This window comes from Protopterus annectens, chromosome 11.part0, assembly GCF_019279795.1.
Source record: "Protopterus annectens isolate FY-2018-M chromosome 11.part0, PAN1.0, whole genome shotgun sequence".
NCBI lineage: Eukaryota > Metazoa > Chordata > Ceratodontiformes > Protopteridae > Protopterus > Protopterus annectens.
Window position 1 is genome coordinate 836,082,848 of NC_056745.1, and position 20,847 is coordinate 836,103,694.

Here is a 20,847-nt window from a genome sequence, read left to right on the forward strand (position 1 = left end):
TTTAAGAGTCCTCCCACCAATATAGCAGAGTCAGCAAATTTTCAGCCTCTGCTTCAAGCAGAAGCACAGTTCTCTTTTCTAAACTGCATGTAATGGGAATGATGCTTTATAATTATTTAATTTATTTACTAATTTCCCATCATTGCCAGTCTTTTAACTCATCATTTCAGTGTCCCAGCACTGGTCTCTGGTTCAAATGAGAAGTACTCCTGATTTTGTCTACTCTGTTCCTGTGCCTTTTTTATATTTTTGGTCATGCCATCATTTTACTTTGGTACATGGAAAGGGTTTCACTAGAAAATTCTACCAGTGAGGTTTGTTATTATCTTGTTGGTTCACTCGGTTGGCTAAGCCTTTTTTTTTTTATTTCCTCCCTAGCCTCTTCTGTATTCAAAATGTCTTTGACCCACCAGGAAAATATAGCAACTTGAATCTCTCACTTGTCTCTCAGTTCTCTTTGCCTGGTGTACAGTGAATAACCATTTTCCATAAACACTCTGATGTCCCCAGTCTTTAGCACTTTTCCTTTCTGCCACAGTTTTGTCAGGAGCAGCTATTTCTGCTGGCATGACTGCAGTTTTTTTAACATAGATCTTGACTACTCTCTCTTAGCCAAATTTGGAACATAAACACAATGTGCACATTCGCTTAAGTGCTGATGTGGAATACCAGTCTAGCTGTTCATTTGTAATTTAATAAAATTAATGCAATATATATTAATTTCTCTAGTTTAACAGATAATCTTGAGTTTTCTCAGCATGTTGTATTTTTACCCTATTTTTGAAAAAAATTCTTCTTGAGAAGCCTCATCTTCCCTTCATTTCATCCTCTGATTTCTAAAGTTTTATCATCTCTTCTGAACAGCTATTTAGAACTTCTTCTATTCTTTCCAGCCTTTTGTCATTTGACTTAATTTATTCCTCCAGTGTCTCTCTTATTTTAAACACCTCTGAGTGCATTTGTTTTGCATTTTCTCTCAATTACTAGAATCCATCTCTTGTACCAAAGCTGAAACCTAAGCTGCTTCTGATAAGCAGAAGCAAGTCTTCCTAGCCAGAGTTTTTAGCCTCATTTTCTGTTTGACTTTCTCTTACTTTCCTTCTTTGCTGACATCCACAGGGTGTAGTGACTAACCAGTAACTGAATTTACCCAAATTATTAACTTTGACTGACTTACTCACGCTACTTTCATTTTTCACACTGTAAAAGCTCTAGTCAACCTGATGATCAGTGTGTACCCATCTCAGAACTTGAATATTTCATATTGCTATGGTTGTTGCAAGGGGTTCATTTACTATGAATTGTGTTATGAAAACTAACATGTGTTACTGCTAATCATTGGTTAAGAAGGAAAAAAAACAGATGGAAACAATGCAGGGAAAAAAAAGCAGATGGACAATTGTGCAAAACAAGGATATCCATTAAGTTTTGCTTTTTTTATTTTGGTGATGAATGTAGTTTTATTTCTAAGCAAAACATTATAAAAGAATAATTATTAAGGGAAAAGAAATTCCAGAAATTTTAGTTTATTCAAATATTGTTAAATCGACTTCAAAAATGAGTATGGATGGTGGAGTTCCTAAAGGATGCAGAGAAGAATTTGGGGTTTGTAGAACTTAAAATGAAGAAAAAACTGTAAGGACTGAGTAAGTACGATTAACACAGATGGGGTGTATTAAAAAAATAAAACTTTAGCTGCAGTTTTTTGGAGGGAAGACAAAGAAAGAGTGAGTACAGAGCAGTGGAATGAATTTATTCAGGAAAATTCTGGAAAGGTTTTAAGTTGTTTTCAGAAAAAAAAGTGTTTGATTTACTTATTTATTCAATTTGGTAAAAGGGGCAAAGCACTGATACAAACAGACCTATTTCAATCTCAGACAGGACAAATATTAATGACAATAGACAAGCAAGTTAAAAAGAAGCATTATCAATACAAACAAAATATTGTGTGCAGATAGCAATGATAAATAAAAGTAAAAACAACAGGAATGGACAGTTAGAGTAAGGAGATAAAATGAAGGAGAGAGTTAAATAGTGAAACAGCACAAAGTATATAAGACAGCAAAAGTAAGGGTACACAGAAATTAACTAAATACAATATATACCACGTGGAAGAGATGTCAAATATTAGTATAGGGAGATAATGCAAGAAAGGCAAATGTGTCTGACTGTTGAAGGTAAAAGTGAGGGATTAGGTGGTGTGTACAGAGAGAAAAGATATGCAAATTTACTGAGACTTTGCCCCCTTTGGCAAAGGAGATACCCCTGCTAATTACAACATTAATAATATCCCCCTAAGTTCAAAGACAGTGGTGAAAAATTTAGGAAAGCAAGATGGTGGTAGCCTTAATTTTGATCATCAGGTGTCCACTGTAGTAAGGAAAGCCACCTACCTTGCACACCTTATAAGCAAGAGTATAGCATCCAAAGCTAAGGTTATAACTCCCCTGTTCTCTGCTCTAAGCAGACCAATAATAGAGTAAAATGCTCCCTTCTGTATGTACATCCTCAAACATCTGCAGCATCTGGAGAGACCTCAGAGGTTTCTCACCAAGCAAATTCAGGGTCTACAATACATGACCTACACGGACAGGCTGAAGGCCCTATCACTTTACTCAGTGTCATATCATACAGACTGCTCAGAGGAGACTTGTGCCTGGCCTACAGAGCAGTCTCAGACCCTGTCTTGATGAAGCTGTTGCATACCCGCAAATCCAATGGGGACAATATTTGCTTGCTCTAGGGATCTTAACCTAGCCTGCGATATGAACAGGACATGCTGGAGACACAGATATGTCTTCCAAAGGTTGCCAATCCAATCCTCTGGAACAAATTCCCAATTCATGTAAAACAGAGTTCTTCAATGACCCTATTTAAGTGTAACCTTGACATTTAGAAGGGAAACCATAATTTAACACCAGGGGTTTCACCTATGTCCCTCTTAGACAGGGGCAGCCAGTGCTGATCTCAGATTTGTGTGAAAACGTAGACTATATACCTTGGTCCATAAGGGAACAAGGGTATAACATGGCTAGGCTTGTAAAGGCCTTAGGGCCAATAGCTTAGCAATTTCCTATGATCCTATGATGATCTTTAAGCTGAACATGAAATGATAGGTATGAAGAGAGGTCTGCAAGATTAGTAAGGATAGATTCACAGACTTTGGAGTCTAGAATACAGAACTACAGTTAGTGCAATGAATTCTGGTTCTGGGAAATTAAATAATTGACCAGAGTGGTTAAGACTTCTTAGATTGTAACAGAGAGGTAATCTGAAGAGATTTGAGCCAAGAGAACAGGAGTGTTCTTTGAGGAGCTTGTAGCTTTGGGATCCAAGAAGCAAGTTGGTACATTGTTAGATAAGTAACCAATTAGCTTTATTAAGTGTGAAGCAAATGTTCATTACTATGGGAGAAAGTAATGAAATGGGAGATAGAGTTACTTATAGTTGGATGGTGGAGAAGATTTTCTTGGATGCTGGAACAGTGGAAGTCTATATCCAAGCAAGGATAGTAGAATGCTTTGCCTATAGCATCCTTGGCTGGTCTGGACAGAAAGGGGGAAATTTCATTTCAGATAATTTTCTTCTGAATTTGTGCTAGGTGAAGGTGAAAGTTCATTGCGGAATCATGCCACATACCAAGGTATTTGAAGATGACTTGATCAATGGGGTTGTCAGGATCGTCATGGATAAGAAGTAACAGAGTTTTTCTGCATTTTGGGAGGTAACAAACAGCATTAAATTAATTTTGGAAGCATTCAGCATTAGCAATTTCTTATTAAGCCATTTGATAAGAAAAAAGAAGGATGCTTGCAGTTGTTTTAAGGCCAAGGAGGTTAGGTTTGCGTGAATAAGGCCATGTCATCAGCATAACATAATTATTTAGATCAATTAGTGTGACCTTGATGGGATAAGCTAGGTATATGGCAAACATGGACATGCTGGGTAGTATCAGATAAAGTGAATTTTTAGATAATGGATATTTTTAGTTTTAAGCTCAAAGCTCTTTTTTAAGCTCAAGGATAAACTCAGCGAGAAGAAATGTAGTATATAATATGGAAAAACAGGGATGGGTTTGTTACATCCTGTGCTTTTTAAAATATATTTACACTATTATGTGCAGAATAAAGGAAAGAGGCAGTAATGTGTAGTCAGGAGTTAAGGAAATAAGGGAATACCAATCAAGTTACTTACTTCATGTGGAAATTGAATTTGGGATGTTCACAAAAATGTTACAATATGATTATGAGAACTTTTTTTATTGGGAAGAGAGTAATAAAAGGACTTGATGCAAGGAAAAGGGAAAAAATAAAAAAGGATGGAAACAAAGGAATTTATGAAAAGTTGGCTTTATTACTAAAAATGTCACTGAGTAAGCTACCTGTGAAGGATAACTTGAACTGCAAGGTTTATAAGGAAAGAGAATGTATGTTAAAATACTTTAATAAAGGGGAAGATGCTAAACATATGTTTATTGAATGTTTCAGGATTAAAGAATTTTGGGAAAGAGATATACCTGAGGATTCCAAAAAACCTCACCACTTCAGATAAGGGCAACAGTAAAAAGGCCACATTTACACAATGCAATACTATCACAGTCAGAGATACATTAGAAGCAATGAGAAAAGACCATTACCAGCTCATCTGCATGTCTATGAACTACTGTTAACTACCAAGAGTGCAAATCAGTACTTTCCTGCAGTAGTGGTTGTGGCAAATGCATCACGTTAGCACACACACACACACACACACACACACACACACACACACACACACACACACACACACACACACAGTCTCTCCCTCTCTCAAACATGCACACACATACCACACACCCCCAACCTATCCCTGTGTTAGAAGGATGTTCCTGAAGTCTATTTTCCTACTGGTAAATCAGAGGATCACAGTCTGTCATGTCAGATATTAGAGTTTCACTCTTTACAACTTTCAGTTAATGGATGGTAATGCAAAGGTTGTTATACAGTTGCTTTATAACTTTGTAGTACGAACAATTAAGATTGCTCCTTGGCTGTAAACCTTTGCCCCACTATTAATGTTGCTCTAGAAGGTTGAGAGGTATGCTTTGTGCTCCCTGTCCCTCTCCCTCATAACTCACAAACTGTTGCAGAGGCATTGAACAGTGCCAGTGACACTCCTTAAACGTTATCAGTTACCACAGTGGGTTAATGCTGACGTTTTCTGTGCCACAGTGCCACACATACACTCACCAAACCAAACCCCCTTCTCACTAGCCCTCATATTATGACCTCCCAGGCAGACATATGAAACATACACATGCAGTATCAAACATACACACACACTCACAAACCCCTTAATACTACTCCCTTTTGTAGTTTGCTTTTTTCCACAGTTTTACATACATTTTTACATTACATCCCTGGTACCTAGTGGTAGTGCAGAGGACTATATCCCTTGTGGGAGTTGGGAGTGTACATGGTTAGAATCCTTCTTAGCACCTTTAAGCATGCTACTTACAGTATCCCAAGAGTGTAGTGGTTCCATGCTCAATGTTTTTTTTTTTTTTTTACATGAAGTGCCTTTAAGGCACACTCTACACAATATTCCTGATGTCTACTCTTCCCTCCAACCCACGTTATTTGTAAGTGCTATTAAGGCTGGAGATGAAAATGCACACCCTGGCAACTAGTTTTACCATGTCTCATGCCTTTACTGTTATTTGCTGGTAGCTAATGTTCCCTGATACCACATCTTCACAGTAATCCTAATGGTTAGTGTCCACCATGTCATCTTATTCTCTGGTAGCTAATGTTCCGCTCATACCACATCTTCCTAGTTATCCCCTAGTGATTAGTGCCCACCATGTCTTCAGAGTTATTCCCTGGCTAGTGGTCCTCCCCGACCCAGTTTTACAGGCTTTGCTCATTATTCTAAGGGTGTGTGGAGTTATGACAGCCAACAACAACACCACACACACCTAACTAATCCTACACCCCCTCATCAACCCTCCTATTCCAACCCCCCAGGAAGAAACATTCGCACACACAGCTCCTCACATTCACATACTTGCACATCCCCTAACAAAACTTGAAAACTAAACTCCCCAGAACTTACCACTACTACTTTTTGGCACTGTTCATTACCACACATGGCCAGGAAAGGCCATGCTACTTTACAGAGGCAGCTCCAAAGGAGAGCAAATGTCTAATTAACATATGCTTCACCCATGGAAAATACCTTAACCTCTAGCATGGTAGCACAGACAGCCAACAATGCTGTAACAATGTGGTACTGTTGTCTCTGAACACAAAAAAGTTGCCATGAGGAACCTTTGTGAATTTGGATCAATGTGCACATAAGGAGAAAATAAAAAATAGTTAATATAGAAAGGGTTAATAGAGTAGTGATTATGTCTGGAGATTACAGGAAAAAATGGAAGAAGAATATAGAAAAAAAAAGATAAAATAAATTTATCAAGGGCATGGTTTACTTAGTTGAGAAGATGTCAGTAACAAAAAAGTATTGAATTTCAGTGGCTTTGCTAAAAATGAAGTTTCGGTTATAACAAAGCATAAAAGATTGAAAAAGAAGAAGGTGATTTTTTTGAAGTTTTTATCATTATTTTGATTGCAAGTGTGAGTGTGGGTGTGTGTGTGTGTGTGTGTGTGTATATATATATATATATATATATATATATATATATATATATATATATATATGATCTATACATATTATTTACTATTGATATCCCGAAATGTGGAATGTGGAACAGCGAAAAAGCGACCAAGTCAAAACTGAATATATAAATACCCATAGTTTGAAGTATTCGATATAACAGGAAGTAACATTAGTCACCCATCCTATGGAGCTTAACGTACCATGACATTCCACAGTCAATGGTATGTGTATGTTAATATTTTGCAGGGGGGAACCCCCACCCTGCACCCCTCTTGTTGGGGGCTGTGTCCCCAAACCCTCCCGCAAATTATATATACCAACTCTGAGACTGCAATACAGTAAGGAAATGGGATAATTCCCTGTTCTTCATTGAACCGTGATTTTTGTTCACAATGTTGAACTCAGATAATCGAACTACACTACCCATTCACTGTAGTGTAGTCAATGTTTTCTGGTTTGGCATTCTGCCCATTTGAAAAGTACCTTTTGACCACATGCCAGTTGAGCACAGGCATTTCGCTAATTCAATAGTAATCTTATAAATAAAGATGTATGCGTGTGTGTGTAGGATATACACGTGTATGTGTGTGTAGGATCTTTGTTAATACTCTTTTCATTAAATGCTGTGACTTCTTTTAAATCCAGTTGAGATACCACCAGCTCAAGCATATATGGAACTCATGCCCATCAAATGATTTATAAAAATCAGTGTGTAACAAGATTATGTATGCCCTGTTCTGGAGGAGGTATGGGCTTCCTTGAAATTGATTACATGTACAGCTCTGCAATTGTGGGACTGCATGCATATCTGCTGCCCTCACAAGATCCAAATGTAGTGAAAATTTTGAAACATGAGGAGAATAAATCTAAGATGACTTCCCTTCTTAGTCTAGCAGAAGCATATCAGCATCAAGCAGGAATAGAAATCAAACCTGAAGTAGATAAAAATCAGGCAGCAACTGAATGTGCCAAAAAACAAAAGAAAGAATATAAGGTAAAGGATAGATGAGAAAACAAGAAATGTGGAAAATGCATAAATATAGTTGCAAGTATAGAAAACTCCTGGAACAACCTCATGTTGCTCAGGATTGAACGCAGGAATGGTTAAGAAGAGACAAATTCAAACCAAAAGATGAAAGGTTAATACAGGTGGCCCAATATAATGGACTATGTGCACGTTGGTTTACAAAGTCCATTGAAAATTTGGGAGAAAAAGATAAAATGTAGGTTTTGTAAAACAGAATTGGAAACAGTTGCATACCTTGTTGCTGGATGTGACATACTAATGTCAGAAGGACTGCATATTGAAAGCCATAATAATGCGGCAAGACTGTTGCACTGAGGATTGTGCAAACATTATAATATTGAAGTAGCTGACAAACACTGGAAACATGAGCCACAAAGCATCACATGCAATGATGAAATCTACATCACATGGGATCACCCATTACCAACAATTCAAATGACAGATGTGAGAAAACCAGATATAGTGATCCATGAAAAGACAAAATACCACTGATCATTGAAACTGCTACACCCAGTGACTAGTGTCATGTGTACAGAGACTCAAAGTCATAAAATATCAGGATTTGCAGACAGGAAATGAGAGCAATGTAGAAGAAAGATACCCAGACAGGTCCAACTTTAGTAGGACAACGGGTCTTATAAAAATGAATCTACAATCGTACTTAGATATGTTACCAATACATGTAACGTCATACAAATTGCAGGAGTCTTTACTGAACACACTGCGGGTGCTGTGAAGAGCACTTCTGGCTGACATCAAAGATTGAAACAATACTAAATTCATAAACTTTAACCATACTTTGACTTAGGAATGGGGTCCATTCCAGTCATGGTATTAGAAACCCAAAAGATTTGGAGAAATTAAAAAGTGAACTCAGCTTAATCTCGCATCTGGAAGATAACACTCTTCAGGAATGCAGGCCTCTTTATGATACATTGCATTGTCAGCATTAAAAAATAAATCCATGCACCTGGTGTGGGAAAATAACTCAGACTTCATATCTTCCAGCATCAAAAGTGAGTGTGCCACCTCTTCAGCCACTGACGCTGCTATAAATTATCATTTACGATTATATAACATAATTTAAAATACTCAGATCTGGAAAGACTGTAGGTAGCATTCAGGCAGCACTACAGAATGGCTTTCACAATATATAGAATTGACTTAACTAGAAGAAACTGAAGGTCAGTACTTGCAAAAAATACATGATGTTTTCTGGGACAGCTCAAGTACTGACCAAGATGAAATTCCTTTCTAACTCTATTATGAGTTACATCTTTCAGATTTACAGTGAATAGGCTTTCCAGAAAGGTACCCATCAACTTTTAAATTTACTTACAAAGTCAACAAATCCTTGACTGATAATGACCAAAATGCAATTGGGAGAATTGACATTTCCAAGATGCAGTGCAAACTACCAGCTCCCCCCTAGAAATAAGTCATCAATCTCAAGAATCTCCCCTGACGCCTGAGGTGCAGCATGGAAATCAGGCTTGGTTTTCTTAGCCTTCTTCCGCGGTGGATCTTCGATGGGCCTGTTCCTCCCTCAATACCTAGTGTGAGATGTCAAAGCCTCTGATTTTCCAAGTAAGGTTTAAGCGCGGCCAGACGGCTGTGAAGTGTTTTCAGAATGAATGATTTGCAAATGGGGCAGAACGTATGGTCGTGGGCCTCGCCTAAACAGAATACGCACTTATCATGCGAGTCCTTGTGAGGAATTTGTCTCCCACAAGCACATTTCCCTTTTCTAGTGGACATGTACATATTAGCAATAAACAAAAGGATAAAGAGAACCCCACAGGGTACTTATCTGTAGCGGACGTCTGAAATCAGTAACTGCTTCCCGAATTGGTGAATTGGAGTCTGATGTTCACTGCAGCAGAAGAGGGTACGTGCAGATGTCACTTTTATACCCTATGTCCCTTTATGGCCCTGGTGCAGGACGTCACATGTACCTCCCTGAAGCAAGACTTTGGTATACTGGCTGGATGTCGACGCTGCAGGCAGCAACCTCCCTACTGTTATAAATACTGCAACATGTGAATAGAAAAACAAATATATATAAATACACATACATATATATATATATATATGGGTAGTGTATTGAGTAGACTTAGACATAGAGCCATAGAGTCAGAGGTTAACTATACATATAGGTAGAATCACACTTTATAAATCATTTACTATGGTATTGATAGGAATAATTCCTTATCAAAATGATGTATATTGATATGTGGAATCATTATATATTTATAGTACATTTAGTACAAGAAGTTGGATTGCATTGATTTTACATATATGTATGTGAATGTAATATTGGGGAATTTCCCCTTTAAATAGCAGGCTTGACACTGTATATAACAACACGTAAGGGCGTATTCCGCCACTCACTGATGACGCTCTGTTGAGCGAAACCGGTCTGGAGGGGATTGTGTTCACAATAAAGATGGCGTAATTCACCTAGCTGCCTATGTCTCTTTATCAGTGCTGGAAAGTTTTTGGGACTGTATGTAAATGTTCCGTGCACTTGTTCTTGTTCCGTGCAATCCATAATTGGTGTGGATTATTTTTTGGCTTGCTGGAGCAGTATATTTTTTGAGGTAAGCATTACGGCTTACTGGATTATTGGTTGAGAGTGACGAGGAGATACGAGACGTGATAGTGAGCGGTTGAGTGAAAAGAAGCGAAAGCTTGGAACGCGACTCCGGTGACATGGCGGAATACAGGGATCTTAAAGCGTTTACTGACAATATAATAGCGGATCGTGATGATTTTTCTGTCTTTGGGTCTACACCTAGCCATCCATCGACGAGCAGGACTACAGTGGGTCCGCGAACGTTGGGAACCGAAGCAGACATTGGTAGCTGTTTCAAAAAGATGGTGCAGCATACAAAAAAGGTACGCTCATTAGTCTGGCATAACAAACTTTTAAAAGCTTATTTGCAAGCCAACATAACACCTCGGGGGCTACGTATACATGTAGAGCCAGGAGTAGGGGGAGAAAACAAGGCCTTTATGTTAAAATGGAGGGCCATACAAATGACTGCCACAAAAATGTTTATGCAAACTTTGGTTGAATATTATGAACAACAGTTGGTGGAAATGAGTGAGCAGTTAAAACAACTGGAACAAAATACTTCTGTATTTCAAAATACTTCCCAATATGACGAGTTATACTCGCAATTCAAGGCTGACATGGATTTGTTTGAAAAAGAGCTACAAGTTAGAAAAAAGAAAAAGTATGCCAGAGATGTGAACGATTACAAGACTGACCAAGTATATACTTGGAAAAAACAAAAACAACGCGCCAGAGGCGTACATTTTGAATCTAAGCAAACATTGAAAAGGAAAAGGGGCAAATCAATATTGAGGAAACAGAGTAGTAACAACCAATTGGATTATTCATCAAGTCGTTCAAACACAGACACAGACACTGATTTAGGAGACATAGAGCAGCAGAGTTCACCAGCTGCTAAGAGGTCTTGTACCCCTTTAGAAGAGGGGGCCGAAAACATCGAACTAGAGGCGATAGAGCAGGCCTTTGTGACCAGCCTGCAGATGCAGAGTACTTAGTGGACATTAATATTGTCAGAGATGATGCTAATGATTTGGTGGTTAACTTGTCGAGATACAATTTTGACAGTGGTGAATTACAGCTATTAAACAAGGGTTTGGGATATGTGCCTTCCTTTTTTGTCTCTTATTATGATGTTATTAATGACTTAAAGTCTTTTTCTAGGTGTCTGAATCTTAAGTATTTTTTTGCACATCAAGGCCAAGGTCAAGAACAGAGTGATGGTGTTGAAAAGGGTTTTCATTTTAAAAAATCTGAATTTCAACCACCATACAGTGGAATAGTGAAAACTTTTGAAAATTTAGTAATGAAAGATTTGCATTTAAATAAAACTAAAATATTTACACATCACACTAATAACTTGACCGAAGTAGAATATAAAGCATTACATGCTTTAGTAGAGACACATGATATCATAATAGTGGGAGCTGATAAGGGAGGGGCTATTGTTATATGGGATAAGGTAGAATATATTCAAGAAGCTCTAAAACAGTTAAGTGACACTACCTCTTATATAAAGTTACCTTTAGATCCTACTCCTGATTTCAAACATACCATAGATAGTTTTTTATCTAGAGCAGTGAAGAGAGGTTTAATAGATACAAAGTTACAGGAACAATTGACAGTTGGGGCACCTAAACATCAATACTTGTACCTTGTCCCTAAAATACACAAATCCTTGGTTAAGCCACCAGGTAGACCAATAGTGGCCGGAAGAGGTTCGTTGACGGAACCACTGTCAGAATATTTGGAATTTAAGTTAAAACCATTGTTGACATTAATAAGGGCACGTATACAAGATACAACACAATTCTTGAACCTTATGAATGAGTTACAGGTTTCGACTGATACACATTTAGGCACTCTTGACGTGCAGTCTTTATATACTAGTATCCCTCATCAAGGGGGATTAAAGGCGATACACTACTGGATGATACAGGAAGGTACGTATGCTAAGGCAGAGATAGACTTTATCATAAATATTTTACAGATAGTTTTGGAACATAATGCTTTCCAATTTGAAAATCAGTGGTATCTGCAGAGCAAGGGGACAGCAATGGGGGCTACTTTTGCCCCCATTTACGCTGATCTGTTTATGGGGTTCTTTGAGGTGGAGTATATTTACAATGAAAACTTTCCCTTCAAGAAAGAATTGGTAATGTGGCGTCGATATTTGGATGACTGTTGGGTAGTATGGCACGGAACATCGTTAAAATGGCAAAGGTTAGTGGAATATTTGAATAATAATAGATTTGGCATTAAATTTACTGGAGTAATTAATTTATTTACGGTAGATTTTCTAGATGTACATGTCACTAAACTTTTGGACGGTACTATTAAAACAACACTCTACAGAAAGCCTTTTTCAAAAAATTCCTTGCTACATGCAAACAGTTGCCATCCCCCACATGTCATCCGAAATATACCCAAAGCCCAATTTCAACGGATCAGACGTATATGCTCCACACCAGATGAATTTGAAATACAAACAGGAATAATGAAACAAAGGTTTCTGGATAGAGGCTATCATAAAACCACAGTGGAACAGGCATACACTGAGAGTTACCAACTGAATAGATCTCAGACCCTACAATATAAAAACCGTAAAGTCCAAGAAAAACATCAGGGAGTAAGGTTTATTACAACCTATGGAAGTAATACCTTTAGAATAAAAGAAATCATATCCAAATATTGGTATCTATTAGGTAACGATCCATTTTTTCAAAAAGTTGTTAAGCAACAATGTGAATTTGGATATAGACGAGGAAAAACGATTGGACAATATTTTTCGGGTTTCAAAAAACAAACCAGTAAGATAGAACATAGATTGTTAGGTAGGGCAGGTAGTACTTTTTGTGGAAATTGCAAGTATTGTAAAATAGTGTCAAAAACTTCTTCCTTTACATCAGTAAATACAAACAAAGTGTATGAGATTAGATACCATATTAAATGTACCAGCACCTGGGTAGTTTACATGGCAGTCTGCAAATGTGGAGCATTCTACATTGGGCAGACTTCTTGTAGCTTTAAACAGAGGATTGCACTGCATATAAGTGACATTAAGTGTAAGCGTGCACGTAGTGCACTATATAAACATACGTTAAGTCATCCTGCTTCTCATTTCATTTTTGTGGGTATCGATAAAGTAAACGTATGGCAATAATGAATTTTTAGCTCATCAATCTTTAACAAAAAAGGAACGAAGATGGATAATCAATCTGGGCGCCCTTTTTAAACCAGGTCTGAATGACCATTGGTAAGGTTCAAGATGAATAGATTCAATTTAGAATATTACATTTAGGCTAATCCATTATATGACAGAATTTTTATTTTTATATTTCTGTATTTTGTAAACAGCTATATTTAGGTACATATATAAGGTATATTTAAGAGTGTATCTATTTAGATAGGGCTTTGGATAAGGGTAGAGGTATTCACATAGATGGGTAGTGTATTGAGTAGACTTAGACATAGAGCCATAGAGTCAGAGGTTAACAATACATATAGGTAGAATCACACTTTATAAATTATTTACTATGGTATTGATAGGAATAATTCCTTATCAAAATGATGTATATTGATATGTGGAATCATTATATATTTATAGTACATTTAGTACAAGAAGTTGGATTGCATAGATTTTACATATATGTATGTGAATGTAATATTGGGGAATTTCCCCTTTAAATAGCAGGCTTGACACTGTATATAACAACACGTAAGGGCGTATTCCGCCACTCACTGATGACGCTCTGTTGAGCGAAACCGGTCTGGAGGGGATTGTGTTCACAATAAAGATGGCGTAATTCACCTAGCTGCCTATGTCTCTTTATCAGTGCTGGAAAGTTTTTGGGATTGTATATACATATATATATATATATATATATAGTTCCCCTTCACAAGATCGAATGAATGGAAGCTCAAAATTCATTCAGGGAGCATCTTTGCCACATTAATAAGAAGGACAATTTAAGTGCTTTAGCTAAAACATGTGAATGAAACTGATTCTGGACACACATTTACGTTTCTAGTTATAAGCAGGTCATCTGAGAATATTAGAGGTGGTGACATACAAAATGTCACAGAAAACTTAGAAGCAGAATGGATAGTAAGGTTGAGAGCCAATGTTGATTTTGGAATGAATGAATGAATATGTTCCTCTCAAGACGTTATTAAAGAAAAGACCCTTCACTAGGTGAAAATATATGCAATAGGTATATATAGTAAATAATTATACATATTTTGTAGAGTATGTATTGTAATGTTTTACATCTTTTTACATACTTTTTAAAACCCAAGTACTGTGTTTAAATGTTTAGTCAAATATAGGCAGGTAGATGTATAATATCCTTAGACTGCAGTGGTGGTGCTGCGGTAGCGTTGTCGCCTCACAGTTAGTCGTTGTCCATTCGATTCTCAGTTAGAGCGCCTTCTGTGTAGCGACATGCGTGAATGGGCGTTCCTTCGTTGAAGGTTGTGTGTTAGGCCCGGCAAGCCAGTATGTAAAAATCTACTGCCAATCATTAGCGGACCGGAGTTCCGCTGTGGCGACCCCTAACCGGGAAAAGCCGAAAGACACAAACAAAGATGTATAATATCCTTGTCTTGAACATTTTAACATGAGTGTAGCTTTAAGGTGATGTCACTACTTAATTACTTCAGGTGTTTCTGTATATGTATTTAAACCATTCCTGTTTGAACAGTTGTTAGCATCTGAAGAAGTGGGATTTGTACCTACAAAAGCACTTGTGCTTCCTTTTTGTGGATTAAAACTGTTTTTAAACTGGAAAATACAACCTCTTCATTGGGTCCTTTTGGTTTTTATGATACTACTAAAAGACTAAACTGAGGTCAGTTTTTTTTTTTTTGCACTTTCACATTCACAATCTTCTGTATGAGTTAGTGCCATTCCTGCTGTCAGACTTCACATTAGATCCCAAAACAAAGTGACGTTTTACTGGACAAATATCCCAGCAGTAAATCAAGCTATTCCTAACAAAGGCCCAACTGTCTGGCTACGTTGCCCTTCCTGACCTCAATAAAACCGAATTTGTGCAGAATTTCATCTTAAAGACAACATACTGACATTACAAAATACAAATTCTCTCATGGATAGTTGTTATGCAGTGTTTTAACTCTGTTCTCTCTTTAGGGTTAACAATCCATTGTCATACGTTAAAATGTTGATGACTTATCTGTACTGCTGACTAAAACTTATGACTACATCTCCTCTTAACTGCATGCATCCAACCAGTGCTGTTTCAATCCTTGCAATACTGCACCTCTAGGAATGCTGAAAGTGCAGCTTTTATCAGCTTTCAGAAACTGACTTCACCTTTACTGTATTGAAATGATGCTTCTGGTTTACTCTTTACAGTTGAAGCCAATTATGTATCAAATTAGTATATTTTGTTAAAGATTTGACACTTGCGCAATGATCATATAATCTGTACCTATGTAATCATTCTTTATTACTTGCGCCTGCGGTTAATGCAATGGCAATGTGCCTGGGTAGGGGCTGAAAAGGGTCCTTGGCCCAACACACACACATTGTTAACAAATAAGTACATAAATGCGATACATGGGAATAAACAAAAACAAGAAATGCTAGCAAGAAACTTTTCTTATCTTGACGATGCCTCTTCACCCCAGGTGGAAAGCTATGTTATTAATATCAACCGTTTTTCAACTTAAAACACTGTAACAACACCTAAATGTTAACCAGGTAGGCCTGCTAGACATGCAATCCATTTTCAGGGGCAACCCGGAATCAATATCTAGTTAGCTGACTGGCTCAAGGTCACACAGAAGTCAAATGAGTGCAAAGGAACAGGAACTACAGCTTGTAGCCTTAACTCTCTGCACCAATTAAGAGATAATGATGAGGTTACAAGAACAGTGCATACATAAAGATTCCCAGAAGCACCTTCATGTTTTTCTCCCCACAGATGAATGTCATACTGCAGAGAACACATAGCCAGTGATACAATACCATACGTAGGGATGAGAATTTGAATTTAATTGTTCAAAACATATAAAACAACTTATACAGTATTCACTATTGCACTCTAGAATTAACACATAATAAATACAAACAATACACATACTACGTGCTAGCAGTGGTAACAAAAACTTCTACAGAGAGTATTTAATTATACCTGGTGCCTTGCATGAGAGTTCCTTCGGCCTCGGCTATAAACATTAAAGCGGCACATGAAACAAAAAAAAAGAGAAATGTGACATACATTAGTAAATGCATAATATGAGAGTTCAAAAATGTAACATAAAAAAGTTCCTCAAGTCACAAAAATAAGCAACATAACATTTTTCAGACTCAAGTGAGTGATTTCACTAATGATTTAACATTACATAATCATTTACAAATGACAACAAAGCCGTTGAATTTCCATCCTAAGGGGTGAAACTGCAACAGTAAAAGCTTTAAAGTTTCCAAGGGTTCCAATTACTTCAAGTAAAAGGCTGAAACCGACACCAAACTGACATCAACAATGCATGGAGGTGAAAGCATGCCAGAGCAGTGAATTTAATCCACAAGTGATTCATTCATGCTCTGGATTTGACTTGAGGAAACAACATTATACTGATTATTAAGAAAGAAACACAAGACTTTAGTGAAACAATGATTTGCCTCTTACTGCATCAGTTTTTAGACACTATAACAGAAGTATGTCAGGATTAGCTATTCAGTCAGCAGATCAGCAATTCCAAATCGGCATTGAACAAACAATTTAACACAACTGGGATACTTGCTGCCTTACTGTTCAATGCTTATGAGAGAAAGATGAAGGTAAATGGAAATTATCTACTGTCAAATGGTTCTAATTTCTTTAAAAAAAACAGTATGAAAAACCTGTTACCAAAGAGGAACAGTGAAGTGAAATCTACAGTCACATCTAATCTGTTCGATTTGGACAGTAGTTACTAACCTGATTTATTATGCTGTTTCACTGGCCTGTGCTTCTGTAAGTCACTATGGAATTATAAAAATCAATAATGAAATAAATTCTAACTATGATTACTGAAAGCTACATGTTTCTTTAAAACAAGAGCACGATGGTTCAGATATGTATATGAGTTTATAATGAAAAATTGTAGGTGAGTTTGATCAAAAAGCAAAACATCAAACTCACTGGTGATTACAATTCAATCACCACTAAAATCATTGCAAAAAAGTAATTGTAAATGTAAAACAATAGGTTATATTTGCAATTATAAAAAGTAAAATAAAACAAATTCTTTTTTTTTTTACATTGAGGGCTTCACTCCCCCCCCCCCCCCCGAAATTAACTATACTAATATCAGGGGCAAACACACTCAAAAAAGGGCAAAGGTCCTTGAATTATCTAACAGTTGATGTAATGAACTTTGACCGGTATATCATTTGACGGTACTTACGTATTATCGCAACCAAATTTTTGTGATAATACCACTTGCTTCCTGGTGTGTGAATGTAACCAGAAATGTATGCAGAATTACAGTGGCAATGTTAACTTTATGAAAAGACATTGTTTAGGCAGGAAGAACAGTGTACAGTTTAAAAAATGACTGTTTGAAGTTATGTCATTTCCCGACATCATGTCACTCATGATACACCCGCGACTGAACAATCCACAAGTATGCGGCCCTAAAACATCCAGAAAACATCCACAAATATGCTGCTCAAAACATCCAGAAAACATCCACAAGTATGCTGTCCAAAATATCCAGAAAACATTCCAACAGTAACTACTATCCATCTGAAAATAAAAAAAATCATCCGGTACTGTCAGATACTCCATACATGTTTATCTTACACCTAACAGCACATGTAATATTACGTTTAGCCTCTGTTGTACAAGTACTTTATCTATTTGTTCTTCTCTTTAACTTAAATTCTTTTCAAATGTTTGTAAAATAAAACCAATAATTTACCCCTAAAATTTGCTGCTCTTGATATCTTATTCTCTGAAAAATGTATTGTCAACTTTGGAATAATCCTTCTTGCAGTACGGCAGAAGTTCAACCCAACATTTCCCAGGTGTTCTCGTTTAATTTCCAGCAGTATGACAGCAGTGTAACCAATTTTGAAGTACGCAAACAGGATTCACATTTCCACGTTAATTTTGCTTATGAATTTGTGAAAAAAATAGGTTGTATCCATAGAAAACATCAAATTCAACCTTAACTTTACTCCCACAATCCGTTTTTGGGCCAACAAGCATATTACCGCAACCTTGAAAATCTGGTTGCGATAATACGCAAGTACACATTTGACAAACTCCACCAGCAAGAGAAAACACCACCATGTCATCACAAGATAAAATGTGTGCAGTGATAACTCGTATAACGCATGCACACACACACAAATATATATGTATACATATTTTGTGTTTATGTACACACACACACACACACACACACACACACACACACACATTATAGCACAGTTTGGCGGTTCTCACTGCAATATATGTAAAAATTATGTAAATAACATTGGTGGACATAAAAGAATTTGGTAAACAGTGAAATTTTTGCAAACAATATGACTGTAAATAAAGTGTTTTGTAAATGCTGTGCTTCCTTTAAGGCAAGGCTGACTAAAACATGGCCTGTGTGTCGCATGCAATATTGTGCTGCCCACCTGAACTGCTGCATTAGTGCAAGTAGCGTGGTGACAAGCACATACATATATAAATAAGACTTGCTCACTCTCTCTCCAATCGCTCATACACACACACACACACACACACACACACACACACACACACACACACACACACACTTCTTTAGCTTTTTTACTTGCATTCACTCACTCTCTCCAATTGTTCGCATGCATACACACACTTCAGCTTTCATACCTGCATTCACTCTCTCTCTCCAATCGCTCTCTCACAAACACACACACTTCAGCTTTCATACCTGTATTCACTCACTCTCTCTCCAATTGTGTACACACACACACACACACACACTTCAGCTTTCATACCTGTACTTACTCACTTTCTCTTCAATCATTCCCACACACACTCTTCAGCTTTCATACCTGCATTCATTCACTCTCTGATTGCACTCTCACACACCCACAAACACACTCTCTCTCCAGCTTTCATACATGCATTCACTCTCTCTCTCCGATCGCTCACACACACACACACACACACACACACACACACACACACTCTTCAGCTTTCATACCTGCATTCATTCACTCTCTGATTGCACTCTCACACACCCACACACACACTCTCTCTCCAGCTTTCATACATGAATTCACTCTCTCTCTCTCTCTCTCTCCGATCGCTCACACACACACACACACACACACACACACACACACACACACACACACACACACACACACACTCTTCAGCTTTTGTACCTGCATTCATTCACTCTCTCTGATCGCTCACACACACACAGTCTCTTCAGCTTTCATACCTGCATTCACTCACTGTCTCTCTCCGATCACACACACACTCTAATCATACCTCTCAACTGTCCAGATTTTCGCAGAATGTATATTTTTTTACTGTTTCTCATAACATTTGTGTTTTCAGGCAAATCATTGATGACTGATGTCAGAAAATAATGACAGACATTCGAGTTTCAGATGTCATGCCCTTCAGAAAAAATCATGTTAATGCAAAAACTTATATCTACTTTTGAAGTTTGTAATAGCAATATTTAAAAACTGTCCCTCTTTTTGTACATTTATCCCCCTATTATTTATGGCTTTATCCAGATTTCTTGCTGTGAGAGGTAGGACTCTCTTTAGCTTTTTTTTTCTCTCTAATTTTAAATACAGCGGTAAACTGTCAAGTTAAGCAAGCATGCAGGTATCCTTGCAAATGCATTATTCTGGTTGGCAGCTTCCACTGGAGCAGTGACGTCATGCATTATTTGCAGAACTACCAAGGCTGAGAGGGAGGGAGCAGAGGGACGGGACCTGTAAAAACAGTACAGAACAAGTGGGATAGCAATTAATTTCTTGGACCTTATTCTCCCTGCTTTGTAGAGACCTAGACTCCTAGAGTAAGGTATGGCTTCTGATTGAAAGTGTAGTATGGATAGTGTGGATCATGACAGTTGTTCTTGGGGGAATGTGCTTTATTTTCCTAACAGTAGCTTATCTGACCTAACTGTGGGGGGAAGCTCCAATTATGCTTTTTAAAGATAAACCATTCGTGGCTGTACTTGGAGTTTGCCTTATTACATGTATTATTGTCAGCTTTAGTATCTGAAAATTGTTGAATTTAAGATGGCATTATTTTGTACACTCACTGTATTAGACTGAAGAGAGGTGTGTTTTGCATGAAAAGTTTGTGTTAGGTTTTGTACACTGTTTTGTTCTAACGCGCATGGTCCGGGGTGAATCTCATGGTCACGTTTCTGTTCGTGAAATTAGTGTTGTTGGTTTGTTCAGCCACCTCAGCTTCAGCATACTGAGGTTGTGTTTTATTATTACTTATCCTAAAACAAAAATGCCTAACAAGAAAAGGAAAATTGAAGATGAAAAGCAAGTGTATCAAAGTGAATGGGAATCAGACTGATTACAAACAGGAATAAAATTCAATGTCTTGCTTGCATG

The 20,847-nt window shown here is 37.4% G+C and overlaps 1 protein-coding gene across 2 annotated transcripts in view; it reads right to left on the reverse strand.

Moving 5' to 3' along the window:
• The window catches only part of SRGAP1 (SLIT-ROBO Rho GTPase activating protein 1), a 1,651,729-nt gene that overhangs the window by 441,385 nt on the left and 1,189,497 nt on the right, over positions 1–20,847 (reverse strand). For both annotated transcript variants that reach the window (XM_044088250.1, XM_044088251.1), the window contains exon 12: positions 16,418–16,451. In XM_044088250.1, coding sequence (XP_043944185.1) covers positions 16,418–16,451 — 34 coding nt within the window. The remainder of the gene's footprint in view (positions 1–16,417; positions 16,452–20,847) is intronic.